At 43.0% G+C, this 15610-nt stretch overlaps 1 protein-coding gene across 4 annotated transcripts; it reads right to left on the bottom strand.

The window, feature by feature from the left end:
• Window positions 1-3548: 3548 nt before the first annotated feature.
• LOC117484301 (heterogeneous nuclear ribonucleoprotein L-like) lies at window positions 3549-15258 on the bottom strand. Of its 4 annotated transcripts, none has more exons than XM_034132772.1 (14): window positions 15095-15258; window positions 13507-13622; window positions 13011-13248; window positions 12459-12544; window positions 12041-12137; window positions 10923-10995; window positions 7549-7581; window positions 7089-7160; window positions 6691-6941; window positions 5419-5540; window positions 4971-5172; window positions 4704-4761; window positions 4376-4486; window positions 3549-4115 (listed from the first exon to the last, which is right to left on the bottom strand). In XM_034132772.1, the coding sequence occupies exons 1-14, from the start codon at window positions 15170-15172 to the stop codon at window positions 4057-4059; spliced, it is 1596 nt and encodes a 531-aa protein (XP_033988663.1). In that variant the 5' UTR covers window positions 15173-15258; the 3' UTR covers window positions 3549-4056. The 4 variants fall into 4 exon arrangements, with proteins under 4 accessions (XP_033988663.1, XP_033988664.1, XP_033988665.1 ...); XM_034132773.1 differs by having other exon boundaries at window positions 3549-4112; XM_034132774.1 differs by having other exon boundaries at window positions 4710-4761.
• Window positions 15259-15610: the final 352 nt, after the last annotated feature.

Genomic DNA, 15610 nt, shown 5'->3' with positions numbered 1-15610 from the left:
TCTACAAGTGATTGGAATATGATATATTAGATAAATAATTTGTAAGTTGCAGCCAAATGAATGTTATGGATGTTGTTTCAAAGTTCAGGGGCCTCATTCATAACGCCTTGCGTAGGATTGACGTAGGAAGGTTGCTTACGTAGTACAAAGCACAAAAATAGGTACATACATTTTCCGTCATTTTCCGATTCACAAAACATTGCGTACCGGCGAGGGAAGTGCGTACGGCACTCCCTACGCCTGTTTCCCTTTATAAATCACAATCGACTCGTAACGCCCATATTTGCCTATACATAGTCAAAGAAACGCCCATTCATTCATTCATTCTGACTGACTGCATGAAGAAGATCGCAGGAAATGACGATAGAACAGCTAAAAAAGACATCTCACACCGTGTCAGATTTAGGTTATTGTGGGGAGGTCGAGATAAATCATATTGTTTGGTGGATGCAGTTTGAACCAGAGTAGCAGCATGGAGGTCGGATCGTCACCAAAATAAATAAATAAGTGGTCCGAAAAAAGTTAATGACAAAAAAAATACACATAACCTTCCTTAGGCAGTGTGTTTGTCCCGGGGACAGGAGACCCCCCCTTGATGAGAAACTGTAAGAAATGATCGGGGAATCCCTCCGGAGTGGAGTCATGACGACTGGATCTGAATTATTTTTGTTGTATTTGGTGGTTTGTGTTCCAGCTGTCGATCAGCAACTATATATCCATAATCCACCAGTTAAAGGAAATACAACTAATGGATTGTGTTATATTAGCTGTACAATTGACCACATATGGTGTTCTTAGTTTCCATACCTCCTGTGTTTTACGAGCTACTTATCAAGTCTTGGCAAACGGCATAAAACACGATTAAACGTGATAGTATATAAAACCATGCTCGTATCTACAACCTATAGAAATGCAAAACGGCGTCAGTTTAGACGTAATTCTGTCCCCCTGCTTACCGCATCATTTATGAGAAAACATTTCATAACATTAACACAACATATTCGAGGTGGTTTTAAATAGCATATCCGTATTTATTTATTTCTCCAAGTTATGTTTTTGTGTGCACTGAGGAGTTTCAAACAGGCGTTTGTTTAATCATTTAAAGATTGGCTTTAATCAATGTTTGAAAATGAATTCTTCATATTTGATAAATGAGAGGTAACATTTTATTTATGGTATTATTTCCACATATTTCTCTCCATTCTTCCTTCTGCCAACGGTGTCGCAGTTTCTCGTCTCTCCCGTTTGTGTGCTTAGTGCGTACGCATGGGTTAGAGTTTGCGTGGAGGACAGCACATTTTCCCGTCAAGTTAGTATTTTATAAATCGCAAACATTGCGTAGAAACTGGCGTACGCCATTTTTTGAGCGTATATCCCTTTATAAATGAGGCCCCAGGTCTTTAACAGTCTTATGGCCTGTGGGATGAAACTGTCCCAGAGTCTGGTGGTTTTACATTACTTGACATCCATTGTGGAGGTGGTTGCAGACAGGAGTCCTCACTGTGGAGGTGGTGGGAGACAGGGAGACAGGAGTGCTCACTGTGGAGGTGATGGGAGACAGGGAGACAGGAGTCCTCACTGTGGAGGTGGTGGGAGACAGGGAGACAGGAGTGCTCACTGTGGAGGTGGTGGGAGACAGGAGTCCTCACTGTGGAGGTGGTGGGAGACAGGAGTCCTCACTGTGGAGGTGGTGGGAGACAGGAGTCCTCTGGACACTGTGGAGGAGAGGAGGTGGTGGGAGACAGGAGTCCTCTGGACACTGTGGAGGTGGTGGGAGACAGGAGTCCTCTGGACACTGTGGAGGTGGTGGGAGACAGTAGTCCTCACTGTGGAGGTGGTGGGAGAGAGGAGTCCTCACTGTGGAGGTGGTGGGAGAGAGGAGTCCTCACTGTGGAGGTGGTGGGAGAGAGGAGTCCTCACTGTGGAAGTGGTGGGAGAGAGGAGTCCTCACTGTGGAAGTGGTGGGAGACAGGAGTCCTCACTGTGGAGGTGGTGGGAGACAGGAGTCCTCACTGTGGAGGTGGTGGGAGACAGGAGTCCTCACTGTGGAGGTGGTGGGAGACAGTAGTCCTCACTGTGGAGGTGGTGGGAGAGAAGAGTCCTCACTGTGGAGGTGGTGGGAGACAGTAGTCCTCACTGTGGAGGTGGTGGGAGACAGGAGTCCTCACTGTGGAGGTGGTGGGAGACAGTAGTCCTCACTGTGGAGGTGGTGGGAGACAGTAGTCCTCACTGTGGAGGTGGTGGGAGAGAAGAGTCCTCACTGTGGAGGTGGTGGGAGACAGTAGTCCTCACTGTGGAGGTGGTGGGAGACAGGAGTCCTCACTGTGGAGGTGGTGGGAGACAGGAGTCCTCACTGTGGAGGTGGTGGGAGACAGTAGTCCTCACTGTGGAGGTGGTGGGAGAGAAGAGTCCTCACTGTGGAGGTGGTGGGAGACAGTAGTCCTCACTGTGGAGGTGGTGGGAGACAGGAGTCCTCACTGTGGAGGTGGTGGGAGACAGTAGTCCTCACTGTGGAGGTGGTGGGAGACAGTAGTCCTCACTGTGGAGGTGGTGGGAGAGAAGAGTCCTCACTGTGGAGGTGGTGGGAGACAGTAGTCCTCACTGTGGAGGTGGTGGGAGACAGTAGTCCTCACTGTGGAAGTGGTGGGAGACAGGAGTCCTCACTGTGGAGGTGGTGGGAGAGAGTAGTCCTCACTGTGGAAGTGGTGGGAGAGAGGAGTCCTCACTGTGGAAGTGGTGGGAGACAGGAGTCCTCACTGTGGAGGTGGTGGGAGAGAGGAGTCCTCACTGTGGAAGTGGTGGGAGAGAGGAGTCCTCACTGTGGAGGTGGTGGGAGACAGGAGTCCTCTGGACACTGTGGATGTGGTAGGAGACAGGAGAATGGCAGCCAAGCTGTCCTCCCTGCTGGACAATGTGTCCCACCCCCTCCAGGACACCCTGTCCTCACTGTGCAGCTCCTCCAGTGACAGGCTGCTGCACTCCTTCCTTCCTGCAGCAGTCAGGCTGTAGACCCACCACGGCCCCTGGTAGACCCTCACACAACAAGACTGCCTTACCTTACATAGTGGGGTTGAGTAGCTGCTTAACACCCCTATTCGCATCATTTGTTTTGCCTTGTATGTGTACTTACCAACTTGTCTTTTTTATATTCTATAACTCGTGTGCTTTCCTTCTATATAGTATTAGCTTATTCTGTATTATTGCATACCACTTTGCTGTAACAATGTTCATTTCCCCGCTGTGGGACTAAGGGATTCCTGATTCTGACGAAATGGCAATATATGGAGAGTTGCAGTGGTTAAACCATCATATCTGGATTCAATATCTCACACTTCACATACGAGTCTATGTGACAGTCTGGTTCTAATGATTTGTCACTATATGCATACACTGCATAGCTTTTATAATGAGTATGTAGTATGCATTTAAGACTTATTTGGTCTTGATATATCTACATTTATTGCTATGGCCCGAGATAAACAGTCACTGCAGATATGTAGACTTCATTTGACAGAAGACACACTTTCAAAAAGGATGGCAGAATAAACGCAACTTAAATTGTTTTTTTATTTTCTTAGAACAAAACAATTATCCATCTGCATATCAGACACAGAGACGCAGAACTGAATAGGTAAAATCAAAACAAAGCAAAAAAGTGAATAATAAAAGTTTCAAAAGACAACTCTAACAAAACTTTGTTATCTACTGCCACTGAACCAGCTGAAAATAAAACCAAGTCTTTCAAATGTGTTTATGTTATGTTACTGTATAAGCATAATACAAAAAGTAAAAAGGACAACATATTATTGAAGACACGCAGGTACCAACACTCTACAACACGTGGGGGATAAATATCAAAACTTTTCAATGATCGTTAGCATTTGTTAGATCTGTCTAATATACCAAATAGGAGTTTTACTTTAAGGATCAATTACAATGTGAACATTTTTCACAGCATTTGAAAATCTAATTTCTCTACGAGTGTTGCAAGCAGTCATGGTCTAAGTACATGTGAACATGGGAATGGAGGGCCAATCTTCATTATACCAGCTGTTCCTAGTTGGCGTGCTGAACGGTGGAGAAGCACAGTTTCAGGGTGTACGGGTAAGGACCAGCTGGAAAAAAAGAAACAAGAGACATTACACAAAAACATGACCTGAGAGAGGACTTGGTCTTCAGACTAACACCTATCAGTGGTGTTTCCATGACAACATCAAGCTGCCCTCGTCCAAGTTACTGTCAGTCACTTTTATAAAAAAAAAAAAAAAAAAAGGTACCCGAAACAACTTCTGGGATTTATTTTATTTAAGTTCTTTGACTGAATCCTGCTCAGTCAGGGTTGAGACCTCCTACATTCTCAGGGGCTTTTCCTTACCTGCATTTTTCATCTGGAAGTGGTTTATCAATGCCAGAGCCTCCATGGCATCATTGATGGACTCCCACTCTAGCAGCCCTGAAGCACTGCGGTCACTGGGAGCTGCTCCACCTGAGGGTCAGAGGTCACTTTAACGACAGGAACATTTCTATGTGCAGAGAACAGTGCATCTCAACATTCAATGTTTGTCTACGTCCAGCCTGGCTGGAAAAATGTTTCAGACAGTTTTCTTCCCATGTCTATTGAGGGCTTCCAGAGTTTTGTATACATAGTCAGCGAGTTAAAAAGTGAACAAAAATAAAGCATGAGCAGAATCAAAGCAGTTTACTCTTTCCTGTGAACATTTTGACGTTGACGGGAATCTTCACACCAAGCTCCTCACAAATCTGCAAAGAATAAACTCTTATTAGGGAATTACATGCTTGTATTCTGACAGTCTCAGCTTGAAACCATTATTTATAGTACATGAAAAAATACTTTTAAAATTCCAGTTCAACCAAATACAAATCAGCAGTGATGAAGAATGTTGCCTGTTCTTTAATCAAGAGTCAATGTACATTTAAAAACTGGTATGAACCAGGCCTCTTCTACAGACCTGAGTGAAGATCTCCGGCGTGACGTCTGGCTGAGCGTTGAAGAAGTGCAGCACGTTGCTCGGGTGCTGGATGCGGTTTTTGGCCGCCTGCTCCGGCGAGGTGAAGCGGTTGTTCCTGGAGCCGTGAAAGTCTTTGAAGCTGCTCGAGCTGTCCTCCAGCTCATAGCACTGACCGGGGACGATGGCCTGTTGCTTGGACACACTACAGGGAAGGAAAAGTCACATTTTAAATACAAGAGACACCAGGAGAAGCTGCATTTTGTCTTCGTGAGTCATCACTACACTATATCTTCCTCAAGCCGTTTGTCTGGCCTAACACCTACATTAGCACTTGTGTCCCGATAGCATGAAGCTTCAGAGGTTAAAATATTCTTGAGGCAGGGCTCTCTTCTTCTGGACTACAAATATGTATCCAGAATATAGGTTAGAACTGACAGGATGAACTCACCACACATTGAGCCTCTGTCCAAACAGGAAGTTGTTGTTGAGGTGAGTGATGGAGCGGTCCACTGCATAGCAGTCTCCCATCTCCACCATGGCAGCGCCAGGCTTACTCTTCATGAACTTCACCTGCAGAGACAAACAGAAAAGATGAACCAGTGCGCTTCACCTCTGGGTCATTTTTGGATTTGAAATGTATCAACCTGTAAAAAGAATGTAAGCCAAAATACGGACACTCAGTCCCCTGAGGACAAAATTGTCTCAATGGAAAAAAAACTAAGAAAGTAAAAATGTTGATCATACAGCCTTTACAGCATAAAATCATGCATTTTATTATACCTCGCTTACAATCTAAAGCCCTGGCTGGCTTGTTTTGACTTTTTTCCCCCACTAGAATCAGCATTCTCATATTTGCCCATTAGACAAAAAGCAGGCCACATTCCTGTGCATTGCTGCTCTGTCCTAAAAAAGGGACAAGTTATGTTTTTCAAATGGTCATCAAATTATACATTAAAACATTTGTTTTATTCTCCTATCGTCTTGTTTAGCAGATTGCCGAGTCAGCAGGGCGTGATCTGTTTCGCACTAAACTAACTCAGTGAAGAGGAGGAAAGAACAGATCTGTTCCGACAAGAGACATTATCACTGCTTACAACGTACTGCTACCACCAAACAATGGTGGCATAGTTCAAAGTGAATATCCAATCATATTTATGATTGAGATGCCAATGTTTAAAAAAACTGGAATAATGTTAAACCACATGCACATCAGAGTAACTCCCTTATAGTGACACTCAGGGGTTAACTAGGATTAGCAGGGTTTGAGAGGCTGTCTTAAGGCAAGGGTGTGTGAGGTTATGGAAGTATAATATATTCCAGTTATGCCACATAGCCATGTGACGTGAAAAAAAGAGTTCACTTTTGTCTTAAAATTAGACACTTTCAGTAGGTAATCTCTTGTTTTATTCTAAATATCTTTACCAATGTGTGTCCCACTGCTGACTTCAGCCTGCGTTTTAATGCGTGGCATTTAGTGAGAAAATAAAACCATTACTATGTGTATAGTAGCAATTAATGGAAGAAAGACAAGTGTCTTTTACTAAAACCCATTCTTATAAAAAAAAGGAACTTGTCCCAGGACCTGGAATAAAAATTAAATTGATTTGCTTCTCCAGCACAAGTTGTCTTTCTGTACATACTGTATTATAGGGTTGTTATTTTGTACCAGATCAAATCAAAAACGTTGGAGCTTCCACATTCACAAAAAACAGACACTGACCCGCTCTACGTTGCCATAGAGACAGAAGATGTTGAAGACCCGGTCGGCGTTCATCTTGACGGGCTCCAGTCCGTACAGCATTACGACCGGGGACTCAGCGTGGCCCCCGTACTCCCCAGGAGGAGGGGGAGGGGGTCCGTAGTTTGGCCCGTAGTTGGGCCTCCCTCCACGCCCTCTCATTGGTGGACCCATGCGGCGACCCTCATAGGGCGGGGATCCGTAGCTCTCGTCGTAGCCATGGTAACCACCTCCTGAATAATGATGCAAGCAAATGAGAACAGAAAATCTACAAATCAAACAAGGCAAGTTCGACTCTAGAGAAGCGTTTTACTAGAGACAGAAGAGACACTAAGAGCCCCACTGATTTATTTCAAACATGTGTAACCTGAGAGCCTTACCGTACTCTGGAGGATGGTCGCCCAGCAACGCAGGCTGTCTCTGCCGCTTGTTGGGGTTTGCATTAACGTCATCTACGAGAAGAGAAAGAGAGAGTAAGGCAGAAAAATAAAAAGGCACATTGATAACAGACAAGCCAACTAGATGCCTAAACCTGCACTCATGCACCCCCCTCAAATAAGTACTTAAGACGAATGCATGCATTGCTGATTCATCTTGCAACCAGCAAAAGTATAAACCCCAGCTGAAAAAGCAGCCGACAGTATTTTAGTGATTGATCTTTGTCGGTATTAAATGGAAAGGGAGGCGTAGGGATGTACGAGATGTCACTGGTGTTGACACCTTATCCACAATGGAGCATACCAAGGGGAACAGGGGGAGATTGCAAACAAAGATATGGATAAGTTCCACAAATGATTACATTTAAAAGAACATATTTTGTACGCGTACACAAACACACACCTGCATTACTCCCATTGCCATCTGCATCACCATCTGTTCGGGTACACAATAATCATAGTCAGAATGGAAGCTGGGTTAATCAAAAAAGGTAACATTTTGTGGGTAAATGTGAATTCACCCCAGTTAAAATGTAAGGAGGGCACAGTAAAACCACTAAAGACAAAGCCGCCTCAGCTGCCCTCAGGACGCATTTCAGGATATAAAATACCGATAGTTTGGAAGAGCCCGGTTGATTACCTGCGGATGTCCCAGATTCTAAAAGCAATTTGGCAATTAAAATGTAAAAAAGCATGCAGATTTTGGACACCAGCAGCCACTGTGGCTGGTGGATGGAAAGCTATTCCTGCTTTTTGATAAACAGCGCATCCTGCATGAATTAATATTCAGCTCACACCTTCTGTCCTGATTAAACACATGATTTAATTCCCAAAGAAAGTCCAAGGAAGCCGGTATAGATGAGACAAGACTTTTAAACGGACAGTAGTGACAATAGTTTGAGGCTCCGACAGAACCCCGACCCACACCCTCTTCCACAAAGACAAAGGTTAAGTCTGCATGAGGGAGAAAGATGGAGTCATGTCAGTCTTGTGTGGCAATGTTGGGTGCTGGGCTTTGGGGTCATGTGGTGCTGTGCAGTGATGTTCCCTGAGGAGGGCCTTGATTTACTTACTGCATGCTTACAAACAGTAGGGAGGAAGATATTTGCTGCAGTAGCTCCACCACTCTCCACTCAATTCATTTCATCCAACACTCATCAATTTCCTTTCTTGGGGAACAACTCTCCACCTCAGGATCGAGTCCTGGTTCTATCAGGTTGAAAGGCCCATTGGTGGGTTGGTTGGCCGTTTCCATCCTTTTTGTCCCTTTTTGGTATAGTCCGCTTAGCGCCCACTGGGAGGCCTTGAGGCTGCCATAGAGCACATTTCAGTTGGGTAGCTGGCTCCTCTTAGCCGCAAATTGCCAAACCTGCATCACATGGAAGGTGTTACACAGCTTCTAAAGACTTTAAAATATCAATGAAAAAATTGCACTCAAAAAAGGGGATAGCTTAACAGGGATGCATGTAGTAAGAAAATCAGAGGAAAAGATGAAGAGATGAGGAAAAGAGCGAGAGGGAAAAGCTGAATTCCATGTGGGAGGAAACACATAAAACCAAAAGTGGGCCTGAGTGTGCTTGGTGGTGTTGTCAGCAGTGTCTTCATCAGTTGTCTTGTGTTGACTCCAATGGAGCTGTGAGCCATCTATTGGATCAGTTGGTTCGGCGTCAGCGAGTGTGTAGCTGGAGTGTTTTGTTTTCATGTCAACAAGCTTGACGGGTAACGCGGCCCAAAACAGTACAGGAAGGGGCTTGAGGCTTTTACAAATGTGATCTTGGTGGACTGGTGAGTATCAGTCTACATCAGTTGTTGTACTGAGATGTCTGTCTGTGTCTTCTCTGGTATCAGTCTCCGTTTGGTGTCGACAGTGGGGTGCTGGAGTTGTAGATGCGAGCTCTGGCCTGCTTCTATGTGTCTTTGTCTCAAAATGGGTACAAAGTAAGAAGGGGGAAAGGAACCGAGTGTAGCTCAGTGCCAAAAGCCCCGCTCTGTGTGCGCTGTCTTCATGGCTCTTGTGCTGGAATACGGAGATGAGGCATGAGTGGTAAATCAGTCCTACATCGGCATGTTGAATGGGTGGTGTCTTGTAGTTTGTCCCCTTGTATCTCGGGGGACATTTGGCCCTCTGTGTGATAGTGGCTGTGTCCTCACTGAAGAAGTGGATACTTGGTGGTGTTGGCAGAGTGGTGATGTTGTCAGCATGTATCTGCCTCTCTCTCCCTCTCCTGTGCATGTTTTTTGGACTTGCTGAGATCACAGGTTTATCAGGAGGTAAGTGTTACATGACGTCACAGATAGCCTGGTTACGGAAGTTGGACTGTTCTCCCTTATCACACAAACCACACCACAAAATGAGGCCACCTCAAACGCTATTTGGTCAGAGTCACTTTACATCAAACCTACGTTGGCTGGCTGAGGGGAGCTCTGACTATACATGTTAGACTTCAGTATGGTGTTTGTAAAAGTATAAAACACTGAAGGAAATGTAAGGGTTAGATGAGAGTGGAAAGGCCCGCAAACATTTTGGTTGGCGAATACATTTGTTTCTGGAAAATGCTGTTAAATACATGTTGCCTGAACTGCGGAATAATTGTAATGTTTTTTGTTTTAGTTCATTATAAGTTAATGCAACATGTTTAGGTGTGGTTAGGAAGCCAGGAACAAATGCTGGCTAAAGAAGGCTTTGCAGACAAGAGGGACGTGTCATGACCCAAATATGTACACAAGAATTTTTAAGAGGTCATAAACGGCTCACAATTCAGCAGTCCACACAACCTTACAAAAGGCTTCTTAGTCATTGTGTAAACTACAGAAAACTCACAAATCCTGGTTTAATCGCATTTAGCCTTTATATTGGCATTTCAACGAGTTTTACTCTAATAAAAAAATAAAAAAAGACGCCTAAGAAGTTAAGTTGACCCATGGATGTTTTTGGCTGATTTCAAACTCAACTTCCCCTTTAGTAATATCGTGTGCTTTTGATATGTCTGGCTAGGTTTGTTTATCCACCGCAGTTAACACTGATGCTGTGTTATTACCGGCAGTGGTTTCTATGAAGGCGGTTAAAAATGTTTTTATGACCAGGTAGAAATACTTACAGCTCAGATGTTTCAACTTACAGTCACCTTAACCTCAGCTGTCATGACATATTTATTATATTCAAATTCCAAGTAAATGAGAACTAGACTTGCTGAGGGCTAAAGCCAGCATATGTAAACCAGAACGACTACATGCCATGAGAACAAGAATGATAGCCTGAAGCTATACAGAGCAGCATACCATTTCCAGACAAGAAACTTAAATGTAAAATTTTTCTTTGTCAGCTAATTTGTTCCTGTTGATCCTGCCACACAACAGAGCTCAGACATTTTTTTAATCAACTTGAATTTATGGGTTTTCATCTCACATGTCTCTTCTGGTGCTAAAAAGATTTATGCTCACTGTTTTGACAGGATTTTCAACACGAATGTGTCTGGATTGTTATCTGTTATACAACTTATTATATTAGGACCCTTCTTCAAAATGTCTCACTGCATGAACCCTGAGCAGTGTGTTTTGAAAAGCGTTAAGAGTAAGACCCAAGTCAACACTTCAGTCATAATGCCAGCAGGTTCTTTACAAAGTAAATAGTATATTGGACACAATTTATATCTGTGTAGTAGCATTATGAATGAAGGGTGTTGCTGAAACTCCCAACAGTGGCAGCATTAGGCATCAGATACAAAGCATGTGGCTCAGCAGATGTTTGGTGGTGTGTTCAAGTGCTTTAGATTTTACCTGGGCCTCCCAGGTTGGGGTTAGTGTAGTCCCAGGTGTCTTGGTCATTCTTGAACACATTCAGTCGAGTGGGCTGAGGAAACACAATTTGTATGAATACAAGCATAATCATACATGAACTATAGTGATCCATACAGTATGATCATACTCTTCTACAAGTCAGGCTGCATAGAAAGGAGAAACTGCTGCGGTCCATCCAACACAGAACCATTTTGTAGTCAAGAAATAAACAATTTTATATGATAAGGCAGTGATTGGAAACTATGAGCTGAATTGTAAACGCATTGTAAAATGAAGTTATAGTCGTCATTACAAAAATGTAATGGGGTTATTGTTGGTCTGCATTACTGTGCAGAGTTATGTAAAAAAAAAAACAGTCTGGCTTTCTTTGCTTTAGCTGGCTCGACAGAACCTGAAAGCCTCAGATATAAAATAGCTACAGCTAAGATGGTCATCAATTACTGCTGTTTAGCTGGGTTTTCCGTCTCAAGCTCTCTAAGTTCTCATAAAAGGGGATGTTTCTTGCTTAATTTTACTCTTATACTGCACGGAATCCATTGATCACCGCCAACTTTCACTTTATATACGAACATTTGTAAGAACATTAAGGCAGGAGACAACCTGTGGCTGCAAATAAGAGAGGAATGAAGGCAGAAATGTACTAAGTGTGAGTTACTTAACCTGTTAAGCCCCGAGCCAGGTCTCAGGCTAGAAAATGACATGCCCAGAACAAATGACCATATCTTCACTTCTAAAAAGGGGTAAATTAATAATCTTTTTTCTCAAAGCAATGATAAACCTGTGAGTTGGATGTAGAAAAGTCAGAATCAATATAGATGTTTTTATTTTAAAGTAAATTCAGATTGAACATAGTAAAAAAATGTAAATGATAGTTTCCCTCCAAAAGAAAAACATTACTTATAGTGAAAACCACCCTTGAATGATGGGAAAGTAGACAAAAAGCTTTAGGAATCCAAACTATAACATATAAGTACCCTGTATCAAGATTGATGCAAAACAAGTGAAATTTGACACACAGCGTGCTCTGCAGTACACCCCTCTGTTGTTTACGTTGTTTGTCAATGAACAATGGCCATGCTTTGTGTTCTGCAGCGTACCTTGGCATACTCGATCTTCAGCGTGCAGCAGCCCGAGTAAATATCAGCTCCGTTGAGTGAAGCTTTGGCCCGCTGTGCACTTTGCACTGAGTCGAATGTAATGAAAGAGTTAAGGACAAGACAAGCAAGTACCAGCTTTGATGACAATTATAATACAGATTACTAAAAGCTACAACATCTAAGAATAAAATAACTACTAAGATTGTCAACACTATAGAAGTTTAAAATATATTTCACCAGTAGAAATGGTGGTATTCGTTGGACAAGTTCCTGTTATAAAGCCATGTATTCTGTTCATTTGTGTTAGAACTAGCAGGAAATACAGCCGTGCCAGCTTATTTCTTCTGTACATTTTTGGCAAACTGGTGGTCAAAAATCAGTTTGTGCCCCTGTCAGAAAGCACCAATCAAAAGGATATTCAACCATGGCCTGGACACCGTTCTTCCTGAAGATGACGATTCTCTGGACAGGCCCACAGTTGTTGCAGATGGTGTAGAGGACATCCTGTTAACAAGTAAAAGGTTAAAAAACTGATCCACAAACAAATGTGTTCTCCGTTCAACAGCCAAACTTAACAGAGGCATAAAGAAAAATTATACACCGACTTTGCTTTTAATAAAAAGGTTGCCAATATAGACTTTTATGACAATAGCTGATCCCTGTACAAGAACAGTACAGGGCTGCTGCTGGGGTTAACCAGGACTAACAAGACTTATGATGTATATACAAATCACTGCCAGCTGTGTATAAGCAAAACAAACAACAGAGTCTCCCTTTAACCTGTTGGAGGGAGTTAGCAGCCGTGATCGTGAGCAGTGTCGTGGACACATGTGCTTAAGAGTGCTGACATTTGAACAACAATAACCCCTGGCATGGCTTTTCTCCCCAAATGTAAAACATGTCACAAACTTGATGAAGCTCGACAATTCAAGCAAAACAGACAAGAAGAAGTCCAAAGATTTGCATTTACCGAGGTGATGGGGTAGATGGGGTTCATGATGGTGAGCAGAAGAACATTGTTAACACTTCTAGAGTCATCGGCATCTCCCGGCCTGGATATCTTCTGGCTGGTGGAGTAGTTGATGAAGGCTGGGTGGCCGGCGATGTAAACCTGGTTGTCTGCAGCATAGGTTACAGATGTGGATGCTCCATTCATGTCTTCGTACTCGACCAGTGCCTGCCGCTTCTTGGGCATCACCACAACATAGCTAAAATCAAAATAAATAAAAAAGTTGTTTCAATGCAATGTGAAATGTGTGATCTACTGGGCCACATGTGCAGCCATTTGCACAAGACCACTTGAAAGTTAATATCTTGCAGGTGAAAGGGTAGAGGTTTCCACCTAACTAAACCAACCGTGAGCCTGACTTTCAGCTTTGTAAAAAAATCCAGGTAACGACCTAAAAGGGAAGTATGCATTTCTTTGCACATGTATTCCACACACGAAGAATGTTCTCCTCCTCTACCTGATTGCTCCAAATTCTTGCAAGGCCTCCACAAGGTCGGCCTCTGTAACACCGTCGACAAGCCCCCGGACATGCACCACCACAGACGGAAGGGTCTTGTGTGGATCTTCGTATCCCTTAGGAAGAAATCAGAAAATTAGCATACGTGTTTCGTGGGAATATTTACACGTCTTATCAAGTGTTGGGCATGTGTGGGAGCCTTATGTAACAATGTTGTATTGAACTGTATTCTACCTTCAATTTAAATTGAAGGCCTATTTGCAGTTTTAATTTATTATAATCACAGCATAACTGTGAAGCAGTGGTTGGCAATTCAATTCTTACTCGCAAATATAGAATGAAATCATCTTTAGAAATGTTGCGGAGCAATGGCCATATAAAAGTAATTACATTTTTTTTTAAGGATTTATAGGTTAACCTTATTTTTACCTTTCTCCCCAGTGAGAACAATGCGTCTCAAAATTGTCTGATTTAGAATGTAAATGTTTTCTGATAAATTCAAGGTTAAAAGGGATTTTCTGAGCAGTACAAGTTAAAACAAGCCCAACCTAAACATCAGTAAATGCGACATACAAATGAATGCAGCATTACTATTCAAAAACATTATTTATAATAGTGTACACTGACATCGATCATTTAAAGGCAAAATTACTCATTTGACTTATGATACTTTACTTTGCTACATTTTGATGATTATAAGATTATGGTTTTGAATGGCGTGTGGTGCAGTGGATAGAGCCTTGGTCAGTCAGCATGTCGTTGTGTCCCTGGGCAAGACACTTTACCCCAAATTGCTCCTGTGGGGATTGCCCACAGTGTTGAGTATGTAAGTCGCTTTGGATAAAAGCGTCTAACAAGTAACATGTAATGAATGCTGCAATTTCAGTTGGAGGGGAGAATTTTCTACAGTAGGGTATTATAACCTTTAGTTAAGACGCAAGTAATTTTAAGGATCCACATACTTCCACTTATGAAAAGGGGCACACATCCAAAACTGTTACTGGATGCTACAGCTTAATCGTTGCATTTACCTTAAAACGACAAGCTACCTTAGGTTGCAGTTGGGGGAGGAGGCAGTTGACTTAATCTGCGTATATTATTTAATTTTTACGCCTTACTACAATGGAAAGACAAAGTGGGTGGGTAAAAAACATGCAGGCTTTTTTTTTAGAACACTACAATGTTACCCGACATGACCTAGCTGCTGCACCAATGCTGCATTGTATGATTACAATGTGTTGCTAGCTCACAGCTAGCACATGGCTAATCGTTACCGGTACTAGAACAAAGCCGTTCCCAGGCAAGGCCCTTCGAACCACCAACTCAGAAAACACAGCAAAGCTTTAAGCACGACTTGTGTTTCTGGATGTTTCTTTCTGAGCCACAAGCGTATACTATACATAATAAAGATGATACAACGGTGAATGCACGATACCCCTTCACAAAGACATATATTTAAATTGACCTGCGACGCATCATGATCTTTTTTTCTCCCAAACGCGCAATTCAACCACGAACACTGGGCAGCGTGTGTTCGATAAGCAAGGGAAACTAATTTCCACTACAGCTCACACACAACACAACTCACCGTGGCCATTCCGTCAGTTTTCTGTCGTTTTGTTGCCCTGCCGTCTTCGCTGTAGTAACGGCTCGCTGCAGTAGCCATGTTGTCCCGGTTAAAAAGGATGGTGGTAGTGACGATGAAATGAAATGGACGGAAAAGTCAAGAAAAGCAAGGCTCGTTTATCCACGCCCAGTACAGCGGCAACGCGGGCTGTGATTGGCCCGGGAAGCTGTCAATATATATGTTACTTCAGTGATAGCCAATAGAGAGGCGAAGTCCCTCTCTTTCCGGTGGACCTCCATGGGACCTTATTTCGGAAAGATTATGTATTGAAGTCAATGGCGAGAGAAAAGTTATCTTTCGATCCCGTTTGAATTGTGCCACGAATTACGCATATGATGTTTGTCAATTTAAAAAATAATTTTGCAGTAACATTTTAAAGTAAGACTTTTTTTGTGTGAAACCGCTCAATGAACTACATCTCTGGTCTCGCACGTCTCGCACATATGGCAAATCCGGATCCTTTTACGGACTCAGGGT

Source organism: Trematomus bernacchii, unplaced genomic scaffold (genome assembly GCF_902827165.1).
Source record: "Trematomus bernacchii unplaced genomic scaffold, fTreBer1.1, whole genome shotgun sequence".
NCBI classification, from domain to species: Eukaryota; Metazoa; Chordata; class Actinopteri; order Perciformes; family Nototheniidae; genus Trematomus; species Trematomus bernacchii.
This window is presented reverse-complemented; position numbering and strand designations above follow the sequence as displayed.

Coding starts and splice junctions, on each gene's coding strand:
- LOC117484301 (XM_034132772.1), bottom strand. CDS start 15,172: ATGGCTACTGCAGCGAGCCGTTACTACAGCGAAGACGGCAGGGCAACA. Junction 13,623..15,094: donor AAACTGACGGAATGGCCACG/GTGAGTTGTGTT, acceptor TTTCTTCCTAAG/GGATACGAAGATCCACACAA. Junction 10,996..12,040: donor TGAAGATCGAGTATGCCAAG/GTACGCTGCAGA, acceptor GTGTTTCCTCAG/CCCACTCGACTGAATGTGTT.